Below are 20894 nucleotides of genomic sequence, written 5' to 3'. Positions count from 1 at the left end.
GACAGTACAATTCAACTGAATCAAAAGACGATTCATTCTCATTTCCAAGGCAATAATATCTATAGTTGAATGTTTGAATGTTTTGACCAGAAGCACATTATATTATATAATTACTTAAGTGTTAGATGTTACATAAATATTTTATAAACTTACATCACACATACATGTTATGTGGAGACACTTTCACTCCACATATTAGACTGAGCTGCCATCTGCTGGACTGATGTCACGAACACATAAGAATGAGGATCAAGTTTTCAACTTTTAAAACCCTAGTTATTTGCTTTATTATATTATAGTATAATATAAATATTTTCCCTCTAAATTTTACTCAAATTTAAATGCAGCTGAATTTTAATTGTTTTTATTTTAATTATTTTGACTGTTTATCTCACAAGCCCGATTGTTTCCAGGCCAGTAGATGGCAGTGAAGGTTACGTGAGCGTTACTCTAGAAAAACATCATGAAGAAAATGTTACTTTGAGCCGAATCTTTTCGAAGTTTCAAGCGAACCGATTCGCAGAGTAAGGAGCACAACTGAGAAGTAGGTGACAAATTGGAAAACGCAAATATAAGATTTGACAAAACAGCAAGTTGTAAAAGATCACATGGAAAATGCGGGGGTCACTGGGAGGTTTGTGAGTAATGACTCAAATGAATCAGTGAATCGTTTTCAGAGCCCGTTCACTGTACCGATCTGTCTAAAGGAGCCGATTTGCTAAACGATTCGGATTCCATTGGTACTTTAACAGGACACGCAACCAGCAACAACACTAACTTCATAAGACATGAAACACCCGTGACATTTACCAGCGCAAATAATAACATGGTATTCACTGATGTAATGTAGTGGGTCAAACATTAAAACCTTATAATATCATACATATTCCGACTGCACAAGAAGTAAGTTCATTTAAATGTGCATTTTCTCTTGAATGTGTTGCTTGCTGTTTCGTGTGAGCTCCGTCTTGTTCATAATGTGCAACAATGTCACATATTTGATGTTGTTCAGTGTCATTTTAACGAAGTGGATTCATTTAAAATGTCGCATGGAAACCAAACACCGATAAACGTTAGCTTTTATTTAACGTTATCTCTTTCCTAAGAGATTCATATAGATATCATTTCATCGTTGCTTTTCTGTTTTGTTTGTTTGATTACTAGGTTTCTAGCATGTACAAGGCTTGTCATTTTTTTGATCTGAAGATATATGCAGTAATTTAAAAGAATATATTTATCTATATAACCATGGTACTGAGATTATGTGGTATTCGTTTGTATAAGTGTATTCATACACAATGGTAGTTACATGGTAGGCTCCAAGTTGCTTCAGAGAACATGACAAACAAACAAACAAGGAAATCCATGGTACTTAGAAAAAACATAATGGTATGTTTTGTTAGTATTATTGCAACTACATCTTACCCATGTCACCCATGGTGTGTATAATATTTGAAGGCATGTGTTTTTATGCTCTTTGTAGATAGTGTTTTTTTGGACTCTGACCTCTCCAGGACCTCATAACAGAAATGTTGTATATTGTATGAGCGCAGATATGGCTTGTCAATATAATCCTGAGCTGCTCATTTAAGTTAAAACACATTTGTAAATCAACAGAACTCAAAAGTTGTAACTCCCTAGTCAACTTAGCAGTTCTCGACAACAGTGCATTTACAACTAGACAGAGAACCAAATTTAACCTGGCAGTTTTAACTCAGCTGTTTTTGATTAAAACATGTAACTTTGTTTTTGCATGCTTGCTTTTTCATTTGGTGAAATGTGCAAAGAACATGAATCTTTCAGAAGAAGAGGTAGAGTATGACATATGGTCTCATTTCCTCTCCAATAGCCACTTCCCTTCATAGTTCTTCCAAATACCTGCAGTTTTATGCACTTCAGAATGTGTTCACCTCTGTGTGACATCTGTCACGTGACTTTTAGTGGGATTTAATGTTGGCAGATATAGTGTCTTTATAACTGTGCTCAACAGTGGCTGAAACTGTTGAAGAACTTGCTGATGCCTGGATTTTTTAAGTAACTGATTGTTACTCTAATTTAATACAGAACATATCAATATACTTAAATAAATTAAACAATTAAGTAAATGCTAAATGTAATTCTATAGGAGTACACTTTAAATATGTGATTGTCTGTCTTTTTGTTGGTTCAGTGTGTATATATCTGTGCTGCCACCATCCTACATTTTGCAGTAAATGCAAATTAATGTACAAATTGCCTAGTTGTACAAAATTATAGAACAATTCTAAGCAATTATATTGGTTAGCCTCAGTGGAGTGGAAGATTGTCAAAGAATTAAGACTTAAAGTTGGTCAGTTTGCAACCAATCACATGACTCGAATGATTCATGATCTGGTCCTCTGTTATGTTAGTTTTATGATGCTTTTTTTTGGAAGTTTAAAATGCTGCAGTCCTCATTCATTGTAATTGAAAAAGCATAAAAAATGACAAGTATGCTATGCAGAATTTTACCTTTTGTGTTCCACAGTAGAACTTTTTTTATTCATTTTCGCAGGACAATCTTAAGCAATACAATAACCAAAAATAAAATCAATTTGCTGGATAATTCAAGCCATAGTGCCATTCTTTAAGAGAAATTAATTAGTCTGGTTGCACGAACAGTGTTGGATGCGATGAAGTTTTTGGTAACACTTTACAAAGACCCTAAAAGGACATGGTGGTGGAAAATATTGAGATGGGAGGAAAAAATATATTTCAAAACTTTTGTGTTTGCTTGCAAAACGTTTGCATTCCCCCATGAAACTTTGAATTCGCTCGCACAGAACTCAAAATCTTTGTGAGCAAATGCAAAGTTTCTTGAGGGAATGCAAAACATTTGCGAGATAACGCAAAAGCATTGACATAATTTTTCCTCCCATCTTATTTTTTTTCCATCACTATTTCCCTTTAGGGGCTCTGTAAGTTTACTATGTTAGGTAATGCATTAACTAACATTGAGCAATTCATTTGTTACAGTATTTATAAATATTTGTTACTATTAGTTAAAAAACTTTTCATTGTTAGTTCTTGTTATTTCATGTCCATTAAAAATATATAACAGATACAACTTTTGATTTTAGTAAGGTAACTATGATTAATAGCTAATGCATTTAAAGGGTTAGTTCACCCAAAAATGAAAATTCTGTCATTATTTACTTGTCCTCAAGTTGTTCCAAACCTGTATGAATTTCTTTCTTCTGCTGAACACAAAAGAAGATATTTAGAAGAATGTCGTTAACCAAACAGTTGATGGACCCCATTTACTTCCATAGTATGGAAAATAAAGATACTACAGAAGTCAATAGGGCCCATCAACTGTTTGGTTACTGACATTCTTCAAAATATCTAAGAAATTCATACAGGTTTGAGGGCGAGTAGGCCTAAATGATGACAGAGTTTTCATTTTTGGGTGAACCATCCCTTTAACAAATGGAACCATATTGTAAAGTGTTAATTAATGTTGTTTTACCTTATTTATACTCAGACGTTTGAAATGGTGTCATACAAGAGACTCACTCCTGAGGAGGTTCATTTCTCTGGAGCCGCGTTATTGGATCCTGATGAGTCAACAGACGCGGATGGGAAGGAAGTCGACCCAGAACTCCCCCTGCTGCCCCAGAACCCTCGCTGCTCCATCACCGCTGCCCTCCTGACCATTGCAGGGCTCATTGTGGTTCTCTCTGGTGTCTGGATGCTTGGAACTATATTTTGGTTTCATAATCCACCCTCTACAGATCCCCATAGACTCCCTCCACCTGCCATGGCTAAAAGTCCAAACGGGACAGTGCTGCAGCCACAGTCCTGCTTGAAGATTCCCGAAGCGTGGAGGTTTGACTGTTATCCTGAGAGAGGTGTGGTGGTCACGGAGGAGATGTGCCACGCTCGAAACTGCTGCTTCATACAGCAGTCGCAGGCTAAGACATCGGGACGGAATGGAGTGCCGTGGTGTTTCTACACATCCGACTATCCATCCTATGAGTTGGTGTCCATTATTGACACCGAGATGGGGAAGGTGGGAAAACTGCTCCGGAACAAAAAGACATATTATCCAAAAGACATAGATGCTTTGCAGCTGGAAGTGCTGTATGAGGAAGACAACAGGCTGCGTGTGAAGGTCAGAGCATTTTTTGGTCTTCATGTTACTGGCTCTTTATTCTTGTGATCTCTCAGAATAAGTTAGTGATTAATGTTGATGTCGGAAGTCCTAAATACTTATTTTTTCTTTTAAAATAAATTGAATTTTCAGTGGTGAAATAATCTGTTAGCATTCATATCACTCTCAGACCACCAAAATGCAAATAAAGATCAGACTAAAAAAAGGGATCCTCAATATATTGGTACCAGATCTGTTGACATTAAAAATAAACAGTTTTAAATTATTAATTAAAATGATTACATATTCAATCATTTAAACATGTAACATTTAAAGTAAAAGTATCTTATGCTCACCAAGGCAGCATTTATTTGATCAAAATACTGTAAAAACAGTAATATTGTGAAGTACTGCATTTTAAAATAACTGTTTTCTATTTTATTTCTGTGATGCAAAGCTGAATTTTCAGCATCATAACCCCAGTCTTCAGTGTCACATGATCCTTCAGAAATCATTCTAATATGATGATTTGCTGCTCAAGAAACAATGCTTATAATAATTATCATTATTAAGTTGTGCAGCTCAATATTTTTGTGGAAAAAGTGATACTTTTTTTTATTTTAGAATTCTTTGATGAATTGAAAGTTTAAAAGAACAGCATTTATTTTAAATAGAAATCTTTTGTAACAATGTAAGATTATTTATTATTCATCTTTCTATTGTCTTTCGTAACATTAATGTCTTTGCTGTCACTTATGGTCAATGTTATGTATACTTGCTAAAGTATTTTTTTTTTATATATATAAAATGTACTGACCCGAATCTTTTGTAAACTTTTGTAATGTATGGAATATATATATATATATATATAGAGAGAGAGAGTTATTGTTATTTAAGTAATTTTCAGGTACTAATAATTAAATTACACTGTTAAATTTAATCTTTGGCAGATCTCAACCATTTATTTACCTTAACATGACAATAAATAACAGCTTATTAATATTGGCCAGAATATTAATATTGCTATGTCCCTGTTAGAAAACGTCTTTAGATATTTGTAACCTTGTACATTATTTATTGTTTCATAATATTCATTTGTCTCATACAGATAACAGACCCGTCTGAAAAGAGGTACGAGGTGCCTATAGATGTTCCTGTGGTTCAGAAAAGAGCATCAAATCCTTCTTACACCGTAGACTTCATCAAAGAACCTTTCGGGCTAATTGTCAAGAGAACACAGACAGGAACGGTGCTGTACGTACTGTTTTTTTTTTTTTCAACTAGCATGAGAAAACAGACATGTCTTTCAATTGGAAATGCAATGATTTCATTTCTTTTACCATTAGAAATGATGACTAGAAATAGTTTAGAGATCTATAGTGTGACATGTCTCTGTATCCGCATATTAACATTTATTAACATATTATGTTCACAGTTATTAACATGTATGTTCACATTCCGTTAGGCTGAATACATCTATAGCTCCTCTCTTCTATGCGGATCAGTTCCTGCAGATGTCCACATCATTGCCGTCACGTTTCATATATGGACTGGGTGAACATCGCTCCAACTTTCTGCATGACGTCCAGTGGAACACTCTCACCATGTGGGCTCGAGATGTTCCACCCATGGTAACAACATGACTTTTGTCTTCTAATGTAATAATCTGCCAGTGCTCTTTCAAATTTCACAACAAGATTTAAAACACTGAAAACAAGAAGTTTAGCACAATTATTGGCCTTTCATCTAGTCTATAGGAAAAGTAACATGGTCAAATGATCACAGATTAATAAATGTTCTAGATTGTACTTACTTTTCTGTATTTCTCGATTGTTTTTTCAGGAACTGACAAATCTCTATGGCGTCCATCCATTTTATCTGTCTGTGGAATCTGATGGAATGGCACATGGGTTTTTCATGCTCAACAGCAATGCAATGGGTGGGTTCATCACACACATACACATGCACACTTCATTCTAGCATGATCTTGAGGCAATGGTTAATATGAATTAACTTGAACCTGCTGAAATGTTCCTATAAATATATTTTCTTTCCAACTGTGCATTCTGAATAATAAATAAATATATTTTCCCACTAACAGCAGCAGTTCACTGCTCGTCTTCTCATTAACGGTGTTTTTCTCTTACTGATCATATTTCAGACCTGCTGAGTTTACATTTTTAAAGTAATTTGACGGATAAAAGGATAAGCTTGTGTGTGTGTTACAGTCTTTTAAAATATTTGAAGGAATGTGTGGTACATGCCTTAAATTGAACGGTTAAATATTTCATTATTAAACAGTAACGCACACAGCATAGAGGAGATAAACATGTAAACATTTGGGCATAAACATGTAAATTTCATACAGTAAAATGACTGACAATGAAAAATGACAGAATAGTGATTAAAATATTGAATACAAATAAATATTCTTATTCATCAGGTCTCACACACTTCAGCATTGCGGTCACTAGTGTAGACGAGCACTGTCAGTGAAATAATCATGTATGCTTTCTCAGATTGGCTTGGGTTGGATTAAAACTTCATGGTGCGTTCAATTTGGAAAATTCTTTACACATTAAACATTAGAATATCTCTTCTCCTGTCTCAGAAAATGTCCACCTAAACTCATTTTAGGTGGCGTTTAGTCAACTAGGTGACGATAGCACATTGAAAATATGCATAACCAGAAATAAATGAGTTGTACTATTTCAAAACGGAAGTGCCTCATGAGTGCAAGTAGTCCATTTTTGTTCCTGAAATGCTCATTGTTTTTGCCTGTGAATCTTTGTTTTTGCGGAGAATGTCTCAACTTTGTATTAACATGTGTAAATAATCTGTCATGTAGATGTGGCTCTGCAGCCTGCACCTGCTCTCACCTGGCGTATGATTGGTGGGATCCTTGACTTTTACATTTTCCTGGGCCCAGATCCCATCTCTGTGATTGGACAGTACCTGGATGTTGTAGGTCAGCAAGCATCATAAGCAGTATTTGATATTTTACTTTGACGTGAATCAGAAGTTGACCAACTAATGATGTTATCTTCTCTCATTAGGTAAGCCTGCAATTCCTATCTACTGGGCTCTGGGTTATCATCTCTGCCGATGGGGCTACAAGTCTAGCAACAAAACCTGGAATGTTGTGAGAGAAATGCGGAATTATGGGATACCTCAGGTACTATACAGTAGCTGTTAGATCATTTTCATTAATTATTGGTTTGGTGTAGGTAAATATGGTCCATAGTCAAATGTTACTGATTGGTTAGAATTTGAAATCAGCTGTAGCTCACTAGATTTGCACTTTCAATTGACATCAAGAAAAATTCAGCACAGAAAATAACACAAAAAAACGTACGCAATAAATGTATATCTGTTTCCATCAGTGTTGTTGTAAACTAAAACTATATAAAAAAAATGTTAATAGTAATTGAAATAAAGTAAAAAATCTTGATGGAAATCTTGAACTTAAATGAATATTAGAAATGTCGCTTTGGCAACTAAATGAGATTTAAATCAATTGAAGTTATTAAAATTAATAAAACACACTGACCTAAAAATAAATTAAAGCTGTATAGAAAAAACGACAAAAATCACAACACAATTACTAAAATTAAAATGAAAAAAATAAATAAATAAATAAACTCGGCAAAAAAGAAATGTCCATTTTTCAGGATACTGTATTTTAAAGATCATTTTATAAAATCTAAATAATCTTGACAGATCTTTATTGGAAAGTGTTTAAACAATGCCTTTTCATGCTCGTTCAATGAGCTATAAGGAAATGATTGCTGTGGAACAATCCTTAAAGGAGAACTCCGGTCAATTTTAACATTGAGCTAATTTTTTTGTACATTTGGAGTGATGTCAGTACAGAGAACAACGACAAAAATCGGTGTTGCCTACACCGTGTTATCCTCTTTTTAAAATTTGCACCCTGTTGACTTCAATGGGGCAAGTTTTAAACCTGCTTTTAGCCTCTTAACATCCTTGATGTGTCATTACAAGTGCCCAGAAAATGTGAGTGATTCCTTCAGAGTGAACACGAGTGAATCTGACTGCAGTAGATGTGAAAGATATGAATAAAAGTGATGTTAATTCAGCCAGCGCACATACCTGTATTTTCTTCCTGTTTTGGTCTTTCTTCCTGTACTGAGGTCGAAGTCCACAGTAGTCGATTGTCGAGTTCACGCGTGTGATCATAAGTACTAAACCTATGCGCGTGAACTCGACAATCGACTACTGTGGACTTCGACCGAAAACAGGAAATAAATACAGGTATGTGCGCTGGCTGAATAAACATCACTTTTATTCATATCTTTCACATCTACTGCAGTCAGATTCACCCGTGTTTACTCCGACAATGAATGTCACAGTTGAAAGAGACCTTTCTACTAACATTGAAAAACACAAGGAGAAAGATGCCCAGAGTCTCTGATCACCTGTGTGAACATGCCATGGCATAGTCCTTCTGAAGGGAGGCATGAGGACTGCAGAAGTGGACAGAGCAATAAACTGCAATGCCCATTATGTAAGACGCGACGCCTAAGACTGTGCTACAGGGAGACAGGAAGGACTGCTGAGCGTCCTTGCTGTGCCAAACCACGTGTAACCATGTGTCCTCCGAGATGAGTTTGTCAACTTGCAGGTGGAGCAACATCTCGCAGAAAGAAACGGTCAAATCTGGCTCAGTCCATGAAGATGATGCACTGTAGCACTTAAAACACAAGATACTGACTGCTACTTTTGATATTGACCCCAGCTTTGTTCAGGGACTCATTATTCCATTTCTGTTGATCAAATGTCTGTAAAACTTGTTCTGTTTATGTCTCATTTGTTGAATCATTTTATGTTCATACAAATATTTACACACAATAACCAATTTGCTGGGGGGGGGGGGGGAGCAGTTGAAAGTGTGAGGATGTTTCTTTTTTTGCTGAGTTTAGTAATACATACTATAATAGTATATAAATAATTAATGCTAGTATGTCTACAATGCTAGTTTACCCCAATACAAACACTCATTGTTCACAGGGACATTAAAACAGCACTTTTGAAATCTAGTGGAAATTTTAATGTTGCATAATATTGATCCTATTCCTCATTTTGCTGACAAGCAAAGGGAAGTCTGATTTCTGATTTTTTTTTTTTTTATGAACCACAGAAGAACACTGACTTAGCATTATGCGTTTAGCAAAATGACTAATTATAAATTGTACAAAGCAATTTGATTTATTTTTTTATTTTTTATCTTTCAGGACGTTCAGTGGAATGACATTGACTACATGGATCGTGCTCTAGATTTTACTTATGAGCCTATGAACTTTTCCACCCTACCTGATCTCGTGAAAGACCTTCACATACATGATCAACACTACGTCATGATTCTGGTACACACTCACACACTCTAACTTTAATTGACTATGAACTTCACCTTACTTCAGGTAACTCTACTAGGAAAGCTAAATGATCTTGAAGGGGATAGGGGAACTTGCTTCATACTTTACTAAGTTTACTGTACCAGCATTTCTGTTGTACCGGTAGTACCAAGTACCCAGTATTATCGTATCCGCTGTTTTCAAACGCTCTTGTTCGTGTTTGTTTGAGCACTCTGTGACAGATGAGACAAAACAGGACACATTTTTGTTTAGGTACTAAATTCAAGGTTTTTTTTATTAAACATCCATATAACACTCTTCCTCATTCTACTCTCGTCTTTTTTGTGTTGCATTAGAATCACACTGACAGTCATGAGGCAGATTTGGCAACTGAATGTTTCACATGCGGTTGAGACCATCAGTAAAGCATTTGGATGTGTCACTGTGGATTTAGCTGAAGTGGGCTTGATTTAAACTGCAGTTTGTGTGTTTGTCACTTTTGCGCTTCCTCTTCAGGATCCCGGCATCAGTAGCTCTCAGCCGTCTGGCTCCTACTGGCCGTTTGATGAGGGGAAGAAGAGAGGCATTTTCATCAATGATTCGAAGGGAGACGTCCTTATTGGGAAGGTACATTGAGTGTTTTTGTTTTTTTTTTAAGAAGTCACTTATGCTCACCAAGGCATCCATTTATTTGATCAAAAATACAGAATTTTTTTTTTTTGATATTGCGAAATATCATTGCAATTTAAAATAACATTCCTGTGATGCAAAGCTGAATTTTCAGGATCATTACTCCAGTCTTCAGTGTCACATGATCCTTCAGAAATCATTATAATATGCTGATTTTGGTGCTCATGAAACCTTTCTGTTAAAAACAGATAAATGAATCATGGCTGACGACGCGAGTTTCTCCACATTTCTCCAATTGCATCGTAATCAATAAACTTAAGTGTCATGCTGCATCGCAACAATAGGTGTCAATATGAAGTCCAACAAACCTAAACAGAAACTTAGTAATTGATTCGAATTTTTAAGAGTGCTTGGAACTTGGAAGCTTAAAATGTTTATGATTAAACAAAATTAAATCAAAATGTAGTAATTATGAATATTATATGTGACTTGACTGCAGATATTTTTGCTTGTTTCTAAGGTCTGGCCAGGACTCACTGCTTTTCCAGATTTCTCCAATCCAGACACGCATGAATGGTGGTACCAGAATTTGCAGAGGTTCCATGACAAAGTGCCATTTGATGGCGTGTGGATTGTATGTTGTGCATTTGTATTATTCCTTGTTTGATGGTTCATTATTTGTATTTAGCCAAGCATCGATCTTGCTTTTTAATATATACTCTTCTTTCTGTCTCTTCGGCAAGGATATGAATGAGCCATCTAATTTCTTTGATGGGTCACTGAATGGTTGTCCAGAGAATGAACTGGAAAATCCTCCCTACACACCAGGTATCAGTGTGTTCGCTATTATGTGGACATTACATTATTCATGCGTTTCTTCCAATAGTAAGACATGGTATTGTCTGCTGTAGGTATTCTGGGTGGTACGTTAAGGGCCAAGACTGTGTGTGCATCTGCACGTCAGAAAATCTCCTCTCATTACAACATACATAGTCTGTATGGACTCATGGAATCTAAAGCCACTGAAAGGTACAAGCAAACACAAGCAAATACATATACTACCATTCAAAAGATAAGGGTTGATAATATATTTTTTTTTATGCTTTTGAAATGTTTTTTAATGTCTTTTATGCCCACCAAGGCTGCATTCATTTGAAAAAAATGTAAAAACAGTAATATTGTAAAATATTAATACAATTTACTGTTTTCTATTTTTATATATATATATATATATATATATATATATATATATATATATATATATATATATACAGGGCTTGACATTAACTTTTTTCCAAAGTTACTAGCCACACAGCATTTTTACTAGCCACATTTTTGTTGTTGTGAAATTACCTGATAAAAGTTGACTATGGCGTGCTAAAATTTACTTGAACTAGATTTACAACCCTTTTAAATGTAAAACCACTGTACACACCCAAATCAAGACTACATAAATATATAACAATACAGGTCATTATCATTAGCTTTGATAAGGTTGTGTGTAAAGCTCCTTTTTTTAAATAAAACCATGTATTATGTATTATATGTCGCCACATTGCTCCACCGGCATACGACATAACTCCAGCAGGGCAGCTAGCTGTCTCTTCGATTCTTTGTTGTCGGTCACTACCGACAATTCTCATTAGGGCTGTCAAAATTGCTCAAAAATGACCTTCGAATATTCCCTCTAAAAAAAAAACACATAGCTTATATTCGATCTATTCGAACATCTGGTTACGCATTTTGTCAATGACGCGCATTACGTCAATAACAGGACAAATTAATACAAAGAGACATAACTACTTGTATAGGTAGTTTATTTAAGTTTAAACATCTTTGACAACGTATTACCTACACGAAAACAAGTAAATCAACAAATGGCCAAGACCGCAGACATCACTCACTCTCGCTCGCTCACTCGCAGGCACTCTTTCGCGAATAGAGCGTCTGGCGCGAGTGTAAAGACGCGTTTACGCGCGTCTGGAGGTCTTGCGGCGCGAATGAGGCGTCACGCGCTCTGTGCATAACAGTTTAAATGAACAACAACAAGCAATTTAAGGTCGCGACTCTTATATAGCAGGCTTCATTCAGTGATTGAAACAAATATTATTAACATTAATTGAAGTTTACAGTATATATAACCGACATTGAACGCTCCGAGCGAGCTGTGCTGTGGTAAACATGGAACTTTTCCTTGACATGAAACGGTAAATAATCAAACCAGTGGAAGCCTGCAGTGCATGAAACTGCTGTATCTAACCTACCTTATTCATGCAATATCTATTCAGTCAGTAGGCTACAGTAGCCTACACTTCAGTAATGTTTCTGTTTAACGTTAAATAAATTGACCCCTCAGGTAGCGCGCCCACTCGCAAAGCAGACAGCCGCGCCCAGAGCCGGATTAACGCAAAGGCAAACTAGGCACGTGCCTAGGGCCCGATTGGCGGGATGGGGCCCAGACAGAGGGACAAAAAAAAAAGAAAATTTAGCCTAAATGTCCTATCTACAATTTATTTCAAAATGTAGCCTATTAATCAACTAAAAATAGTAACGATGTTTATCTTAACCATAGACTGTTACATTACGTCACATTAACGCCAGCCCATGACTGTATAGAGGCGCCAGCCAGTTTAGTCCGAGGGGACGTCAGAGGCGATCAGAGGCGGTCAACGAACGCATCCATCAGGTGCTGCGAGTGCGAAGCAAAAGCAGAAATAGGCACGCAAAGAAGCACAGCTCGTAATGCAGGTCATCGATTTTGGTGTGATTGCAATGTATTTTAAATATAAACTTGTGGGCTACTGTAGATCAGCGTCATTTCTGGAAAAATCATTCACCGCTTTGTGAGTTTAAAAGAGCGCGAGCGTCATTAACGTGCCCAGACGCGACGCTTTGAATTTGCGCGTAGAATCAGTGAATAACATCGCGTCCAGAGCTGACTAGTAAAAAAGCTACAAAAGTAAAAGACAAGACGTTTGTATTCAAAGTTAAAAAACCAACACACTGCAACATTTTTAAATGTTTCAAATAAAGGATCTCATATGGGTCTATCTTCTATATTCTGATGCTGATGATTAGATAATACCCTGACATCATAGCCTATACGAATATTAGTTTAGATTTTTTTTCCTGCTCAGTAGCGATCGTGTCTTTCTCTTCCACTTGATTTGTGTTTAGCATATTTAAGGTAGCAATGCAATACATAATAACATATTACTGATATTAATAATATGACAATATCTGCAGTCATTATTGATTAAATGGGAGGGAAAAATCCTGCCCATAACGCAGACAAATTATAAAAGCACGTTCATGTTCATCTACTGAAGTTGTATTCTGGAACTGTGAATAAACTGAATAAAACAGCAAAATAACAACAAGAACAATAACATCTTCATTAAACAAAAAAGAGATTAGCTTAGATAAAGTTTGATAGGCTACCAGTAACAAGTCTGGACCCATTACTATTTTTAATGTTTTTGAAAGAAGTTTATTATTATGCTACAAGCCTGCATTTATTTGATCAAAAATACAGAAAAAAAACAGGAATATTCAGCAAGGATGTGTTAAATTTATAAAAGTGATATTGAAGACTTTTTTAAAAGAACTTTTTAATAATCAAAGAATCATGAAAAAAAGTATCACATGTTATAAAATAAATATTAAGCACCATTTCTAACATTTGATAATAAATCAGTTTTCTGAAGGATCACGTGACACTAAATTCAGCTTTGCATCACAGAAATATATTTTAAAGTATAGCCTAGTAAAATAGAAAACCATTATTTTAAATTGTAATAATATTTCACTATATTATTTTTCTGTATTTTTGATCAAATAAATCCAGGCTTGATGAGGATTTATAGACTTCTTTCAAAAACATTACAAATAGTAATTTGTCCAAACTTATGTACTGTGTAAGTAAAAATATACTAAATTTAAAGTTAAATGTTGTATAAATAAAAAGGTTAGGAATCATATTTGTTTCAAGTGTGTTTTATTGGGGGTGGGGGGGCCTCCAACATGAATTTTGCCTAGGGCCTCCAAATGTCTAGATCCGGCCCTGGCCGCGCCTCTGCTACCGCGGGCGTTTTTCCACATTCGAATATTAATTTTCACCTTCGAAATTCAGTTTTTTTTTTTTAACTATTCGAATATATATTCGAATTTAGAATATTCGTTGACAGCCCTATGGGAGTTGTAGTGTCGTAGTGTCACACTTATTTCAGATGCCTTTTGAAAAGACTACAATTATTCAACCCGCCAAAGTGGCTAGTTGGAGTGACTGTGTTACCCGCCACGAGCAAAATCCATCCGCATTTGGCGGGTTGGCGGGTGTTAATGTCAAGCCCTGTATATATATATATATATAAATAGAAAACAGTAAATTGTGTTCTTCTTGTGTATTCCTGTGTTGGCAAAGCTGAATTTTCATCATCATTACTCCAGTATTCAGTGTCACATGATCCTTCAGAAATCATTCTAATATGCTGACCTGATGCTCAAGAAATATATATATTTTTTTTTATTATCAATTTTGAAAACAGTTGTGCTGCCTAATATATTTGTGGAAACCATGATACATTTTTGTAAGGATTCTTTGAGTAGAAAAGTGCAAAAGAACATCCTTTATTTGAAATGGAAATCTCTGTGACAATGTAAATGCCACTTCTGATCAATTTAATGCATCTTTTCTGAAAGAAAGTGTTAATTTCCTTTTTAAAATCTTACGACCCCAAACTTTTGTCAAAAACGTTTTGTTATTTTTAAAGAAAGATGGCGCAAGCACACTTTTCAACCAAAACATTTCACCCCCCGAAAAAGTATTTGGACACTTTCTGTTTATCAAACGGTTGTGGATCATGTCCATCTGTCTCTCTCAGTGCTTTGAGGAAGATCACTGGGAAGCGTCCCTTCGTCATTTCCCGCTCTACATTTCCCAGTCAGGGCAGGTATTCGGGCCACTGGCTCGGAGACAACAGGAGCCAATGGAAAGATCTGGCCACATCTATACCAGGTATAAACGCACACTCTCTGCTGAGGTCAGAGTTAGTCCCATATAGTGTTGTATTGACTACAGATTCACTAACCATTTTTTTTTTTTTTTTTTTTCAGGTATGCTGACATTTAACATCCTGGGCATTCCTCTTATTGGGGCAGACATCTGTGGCTTTGGGGGCAGCACTACAGAAGAACTGTGTGTCCGATGGACCCAGCTCGGAGCTTTCTACCCCTTTACAAGAAACCACAACTCCATAGACGAACAGGTGAACTTTCTTCCATCCAACCAAACACTGTTATGACTCTTTATTTATCTTTAGACTACAGCTAAATCTGCAGCTGCAGCTGGTCACAACTCATAAAGCTAAGATACGCGCTGCTTTAGAGGATCTGCTGTGTTTTGCAACTGTTTTCATCTTATTAATTTTCTGCAGTCTTGAGGTGTTTTTGTCTGTTCATCTGATTAGTAACCCATCTGTCTGTTGTTTTTGCCAGGACAATATTCTGTTTTTATAATGTTTTTCATCTGCATTATTCCAAAGACAAGACTCTGATGGATTAACAGTTTTGTCATTTTCACAACAGGATCAGGATCCAACTGCATTCAGTCCTGCAGCTCGTACAGCAATGAAAGAAGCCATCCTTCTCCGTTATTCCCTGTTCCCACACCTCTACACACTCTTCCATCACGCACACATCAGTGGACACACGGTCGCCACACCACTGCTCTTTCAGTAAGATAAACACACGTGACTTCAAACCCTTATTGTATGTGCATTTCATTCTTAAAGGAATAGTTTTCTCCAAACCTTGGAATTATCTAGCAGCATCTAATGATAGAATTATAATTTTTACTAAATATCTAGATACAGATCCAGGCACATAATATTCATAATTTCAGGAAGATGTCCACTTTAATTGACTTCTTTGCATATAATCACGGTCTTTGCTGTGTTTTAGGTTCCCTACTGATGAGAAGACATATGGGATAGATAAACAGTTCCTATGGGGAAAGAGTTTGATGGTCACGCCGGTTTTGGAGGCAGGACGAGATTATGTAGTGGGATATTTCCCTAAAGGTCTCTGGTACGATTTTCACACCGTAAGTCACTTCCTCTCTAGAAACCCTTTTAGAAATAGAAACTCACAATTCTTTTACTTTGTAGTCTCGTACAACATTGATATGTGTTTGTCACAAACAGGGTGACTCATTGGTAAGCAGAGGAGAAGAGATCAAACTTCAGGCTCCGATGGACAAGATCAACCTGCATCTCAGAGAGGGTTCCATCATACCTACACAGGTGAAAAAGAGTCACATTTATACATGTTCGTACATTATTGTTTTTCAGTTAATGCAGACAGACTTCCTTAAGTCATTTTATATGTAATTATTTATAAATACATTTCCTGTTAAGGAGGTTTTCTTCATTTACTGTTGTTGCACATTATCATAATATATACATCATATGCTTAATAGTTAATAATGGTTCTTATTATAATCATAAATGTTGAAAACATTTTTAAAAAGATCTAAATGGTAGTGCATCACCTTTCAACAAAAATAATAAGCAGCACAACTGTTTTCAACATTGATAATAATAAGAAATGTTTCTTGAGCAGTAAATCAGCATATAGAATGATTTCTGAAGGATCATGTGACACTGGAGACTGTAGTAAGGATGCTGAAAACTATTAGGTACAATATAAATTACATTTTAAAATCGATGTTGTAATAATATTTCACAATATTACTGTTTTACTGTATTTCTGATCATATAAATGCAGACTTGGTGATCAGAAGAGACTTCAACATTAAAAAATTTAATTATTCCAAACTTTTGACCCCCATTGTATATATACATTAATGATGTCTAGGTAATTTATGTATCATTTATTTGATACTTTAAGGAAGCATTTACGAAATAATTTACTAGTAGCAGTAGTGTTGGCTGTGGTCTGTGTGCATGTTTACTTGAGTTTTGTTCTATGTTTGTGTTTCAGAGACCGAACACCACCCTGTGGGTGAGCAGCGGTCAGCCCCTTCATCTGATTGCAAGTCTGAGTGAGGACGGTCTGGCCAAGGGTGATTTGTATTGGGATGACGGAGAGACTATTGACTCATATGAGACTGATCAGTACGCTTACATCTATTTCACAATAGAAAAGGTACAGAAAACCGTTCACCTTTACTGAAGCACACCAGAATGCTTTACTTTCAGTAAGCTTTCATTAGATCCTCATACTATGGGCACAGTATAAAAGGTTATTTATTCGTCTGTTTTACATTCTGCCTCTCACATTTCATGTAATCACTTTTTAACTTTTCGCAAACATTTTTATTCAATGTTATTTTATTAAATGCATCACTTGCTTGTTCTTAAATGTAAACAATCATGCTGTCAACTACTTGTGTGTATGTATGGATATAATGATCTTTATTAATGATCTTCAGAACACAATGAAATCAGAGGTGCTGCGTAATCATGAGGAGGCTACTTACATCACTGTGGAAACTGTTTCCTTTTATGGGGTGAAGACAGAGCCAGAAAATGTAACCGTGAATTCACAAGAGGCAGCATTCACTTACCGTGACAATCAGGTAATATACTTTAATATTGTTTCTAGGAAGCTACTGGTTATAAATACTAAGATGATTGTGCATATTTAGTTATCAGGCTAAATTCGAATTTTGAATGGTTTGCAGTAAGTTAGAAGAATCTGAAGATAGAAGATCTGCAGTTATCTGATACTCTATAAGCTTTCATTAGGCTTAGGCTTTGTGGAAAATAATTTGGAATATTTGTCTGTGGTACACTGAATTACAAAAAAAGGTTTATTTTTGTAATGCGTTTAAAACATATTTAAATTCTTAAAATATCTAGGTCAGGGGTATTCAATTAAAGTCCCAAGGTCCGGCCTTTATATTTCCTTCCCAGTGGAGATCCGGACAATACTTTTTTGGAATAGTTATACATTTCCATCTGGGCGGCAGTAGTACTTTGTTAAAGAAAAAAATGAGTTGGATGAGTTTATTGGGCCCTCAAAGCCACAGCAGTGGTGTCAAATTAGATATTAATATTAAAAGGTAAAATCAGATGTTTTCTCGGGCTATTATTATTTTTACATTTAGATACATATGCATGGCAGGAGGCTATGTTTTTATATTTTGCTTAAAATAAGTATCTGCTAAAAACAAACAAACACTGTACATAATCAAGACGCCTTCATCATGAGCTGAAACCAAAGTTAACTTCTAATTTCGAAGTCTTTCTTTGCCATCTACAAATAATTTTCCCAATTCTAACATTTATGAAAAGCTGTTAACATGGTGATAAATAATGCTATATGTAGATGAAAAAAAGTCTTTGTCAAAAAAAGACAGTCATATATATATATATATATATATATATATATATATATATATATATATATATATATATATATATATATATATATATATATATATATATATATATATATATATATATATATATATATATATGCTCCGTTGTTTTGTTTTGCCGTGCTGCTCAATTTAAACAGTAGAAACGGTAAAATGTTGCTACCGTTGTCATTATGTCTCGCTGTCCGGTTGGAACCAAACCAGGGTTCGGAACCGGAGTGCAGTCCGCAATTTGAGGACCCTTAATCTAGGTTAAAATACCTAGGTTGAATTAAAAGATCCAGTTAGCAGTGATGTCAAGAATGATTTTATGAATTTGAAAAATAGCTAAAAATACAGTAAAAAAAGAAATGATGAGCCTTAAAGAAATATTTATTGTCTTCTGTCTGTCTAGGTGCTGACAGTAACAGACTTGGGTCTGAACCTCAGTCAGAACTTCACAATCAGTTGGATGTAAACGTGAATCATCAGTGCCGTTTCTGAATTGCAAATTGCTACTGAAATCATGATCTTAACATCTCAGCTGACATTATCTCAGTGCTTGTACAGTGGTGGTTCTGGTTCCAGCCTAAAATCAAATATGAACCAGAAAGGATATGACAGATTATTGATTGTATGTTGAATTTCTCACGTGCACTTTAAGTGTACTCTTTATTATTGACCCAGCAGTGGTCAGTTGCACTCAGAGGAATTAAAACCTAAGGGAAGAGGTCTGTATTTTGATTAAGTCATTTGTTTGATCTGTTGAATGGATAGATATTTTTACCTATGATGTTCTATTACTGCCTGTTATTGCTGATATTGTTTCTAGAGCAGAAAGATTGTTCTTCTGTTTTAAACCTTTTAATTGTGAATTAAAGCTCCTCATCTTAAAGTAGTTTGCCATGCCATCAAAATAATTCAAAATTAATTTGAGAATCTTAAAGCAAATATTTTGTAGTGATTCAATGGACCAACAGAACAAAAACAACTGCAAATTCAAAAGTGATCCTGCTGAATTCATAACCAATGGATATGTAAATATTATTTTGAATTGCATATGTGTATATATTGTTTCCAAGCATGTTTGCCCAGTTCAGGACATTCTGATGCTGCAGAAATGCATGTTTAAGCATTAGTTAGCAAACATTATTTCCATGTACTGACAGGCTTGTAATTAACATGATCCAGTATGTTCAGCGATATAAACTTATGAATCATTTGTTTTAATGCCCAAAGTGAGTAAAAATGTAAAACCATGAAAATATTATGTAAGTAAATCACTGTACAGTATTCATCAAGGCTTAAAAAGGCATAATTGTGCAGTATTTTGTAAATTGCTTCCACATGCTGTCGATATTACCATTTATAGCATAACATTGTGCCTTATATATTACATCAAAGCTGTGATTCAACATTCAGTGGCTTTACTGTGAATGTATAAAACCCTCTGTTTGAAAACACTGGGCTGCTTTACAACTTTTAACAAAAAAGTTCTAATGTAAAGACGTGTGCTCTTAAAACTGAAGCTAAAAGATATATCTACATGAGTGAACGAGCCAGTTTAAGGCTTCTTTTTCTTTAAATGACCCTGAACAAACTGCTGTACAGAGTTTCAGAGGACATACAGGGTAGTGTGCAATAAAATTCAAAGTGTTCATCTTTTCTCTTGTGTTTTTTTTCTTTTGTTTTGAGGCAGTGATACATTCTCAGAAAAAAACGTACAAAAGTTGTCACTGGGACGGTACCCTTTTGTTCCTTTTAGGTACCAATATGCACCCTTTAGGTTCTTTTGAAAAAGTAATGCCCCAGTGACAGCTTTTGTGCCTTTTTTCTGAACTAGCAATCACCTTAGAAACCACCCAGAATACCTTAGCAACATGCTAAAACCAACTCGGCAATGTTTCTTTTTATCATTTACCTCCATTGGTCTTCTTGGTGTCCAGCATGTATGAACTTTTTAAACCACAGCATGTACTCATAAGTTACCCGAACCTAACATACCTGATTATTTTACATTTACATTTAGTCATTTAGCAGACGCTTTTGTCCAAAGCGACTTACAATTTAGGACTAAGTTAAGCGAGTCATCGTGACAAGACATTTTATGTCTTGCAGTTAGAGCTATAGTTATATGTGGCCAGGTTATTGCTACATGAAACTGGATTTGGAGGCACTTCCTTCATTTTGTAGCCTATAATGGGAAATGGCTTTTCTCAGCTCAGTGCAAAGCCCTGAGGAAAGGTCAGGTAGCTATTTAAACAAAACACATTCTTCTGGTATTATAAAGTTATATGGCATCAGAAAATAAACACTCATGTGATTTATTTATTTTTTGGTAACATTTTACAATAACCGTCCCATTAGTTAACATTAAGGGTTAGTTCACCAAAAA

At 35.4% G+C, this 20894-nt stretch overlaps 1 protein-coding gene across 3 annotated transcripts; it reads left to right on the top strand.

Annotated features, from left to right (window-relative positions):
• The first annotated feature begins 482 nt into the window (after positions 1–482).
• On the top strand, positions 483–20157 carry gaa2 (alpha glucosidase 2). Of its 3 annotated transcripts, none has more exons than XM_081362427.1 (20): positions 483–544; positions 3503–4132; positions 5220–5365; positions 5577–5742; positions 5954–6050; positions 6960–7079; positions 7168–7286; positions 9367–9498; positions 10003–10113; positions 10637–10750; positions 10860–10944; positions 11028–11145; positions 15000–15133; positions 15232–15383; positions 15703–15851; positions 16078–16219; positions 16320–16418; positions 17119–17283; positions 17570–17716; positions 18915–20157. In XM_081362427.1, the coding sequence occupies exons 2-20, from the start codon at positions 3512–3514 to the stop codon at positions 18975–18977; spliced, it is 2880 nt and encodes a 959-aa protein (XP_081218553.1). In that variant the 5' UTR covers positions 483–544; positions 3503–3511; the 3' UTR covers positions 18978–20157. The 3 variants fall into 3 exon arrangements, with proteins under 3 accessions (XP_081218553.1, XP_081218552.1, XP_081218554.1); XM_081362426.1 differs by lacking the exon at positions 483–544 and adding an exon at positions 725–903; XM_081362428.1 differs by lacking the exons at positions 483–544; positions 9367–9498 and adding an exon at positions 725–903.
• Positions 20158–20894: the final 737 nt, after the last annotated feature.

Source organism: Scardinius erythrophthalmus, assembly GCF_964197995.2.
Source record: "Scardinius erythrophthalmus genome assembly, chromosome: 3".
Classification (NCBI taxonomy): Eukaryota; Metazoa; Chordata; class Actinopteri; order Cypriniformes; family Leuciscidae; genus Scardinius; species Scardinius erythrophthalmus.
Note: the sequence above shows the minus strand (reverse complement) of the source record. Positions and strands in the feature narration are given on the sequence as shown.

Bases quoted from the DNA above. Each gene is read 5' to 3' on its own strand.
- gaa2 (XM_081362427.1), top strand. From the start codon at position 3,512: ATGGTGTCATACAAGAGACTCACTCCTGAGGAGGTTCATTTCTCTGGA. The intron at 15,384-15,702 runs GTGAACTTTCTT...TTTTCACAACAG, and splicing joins ACAACTCCATAGACGAACAG to GATCAGGATCCAACTGCATT. The intron at 16,220-16,319 runs GTAAGTCACTTC...TGTCACAAACAG, and splicing joins TCTGGTACGATTTTCACACC to GGTGACTCATTGGTAAGCAG.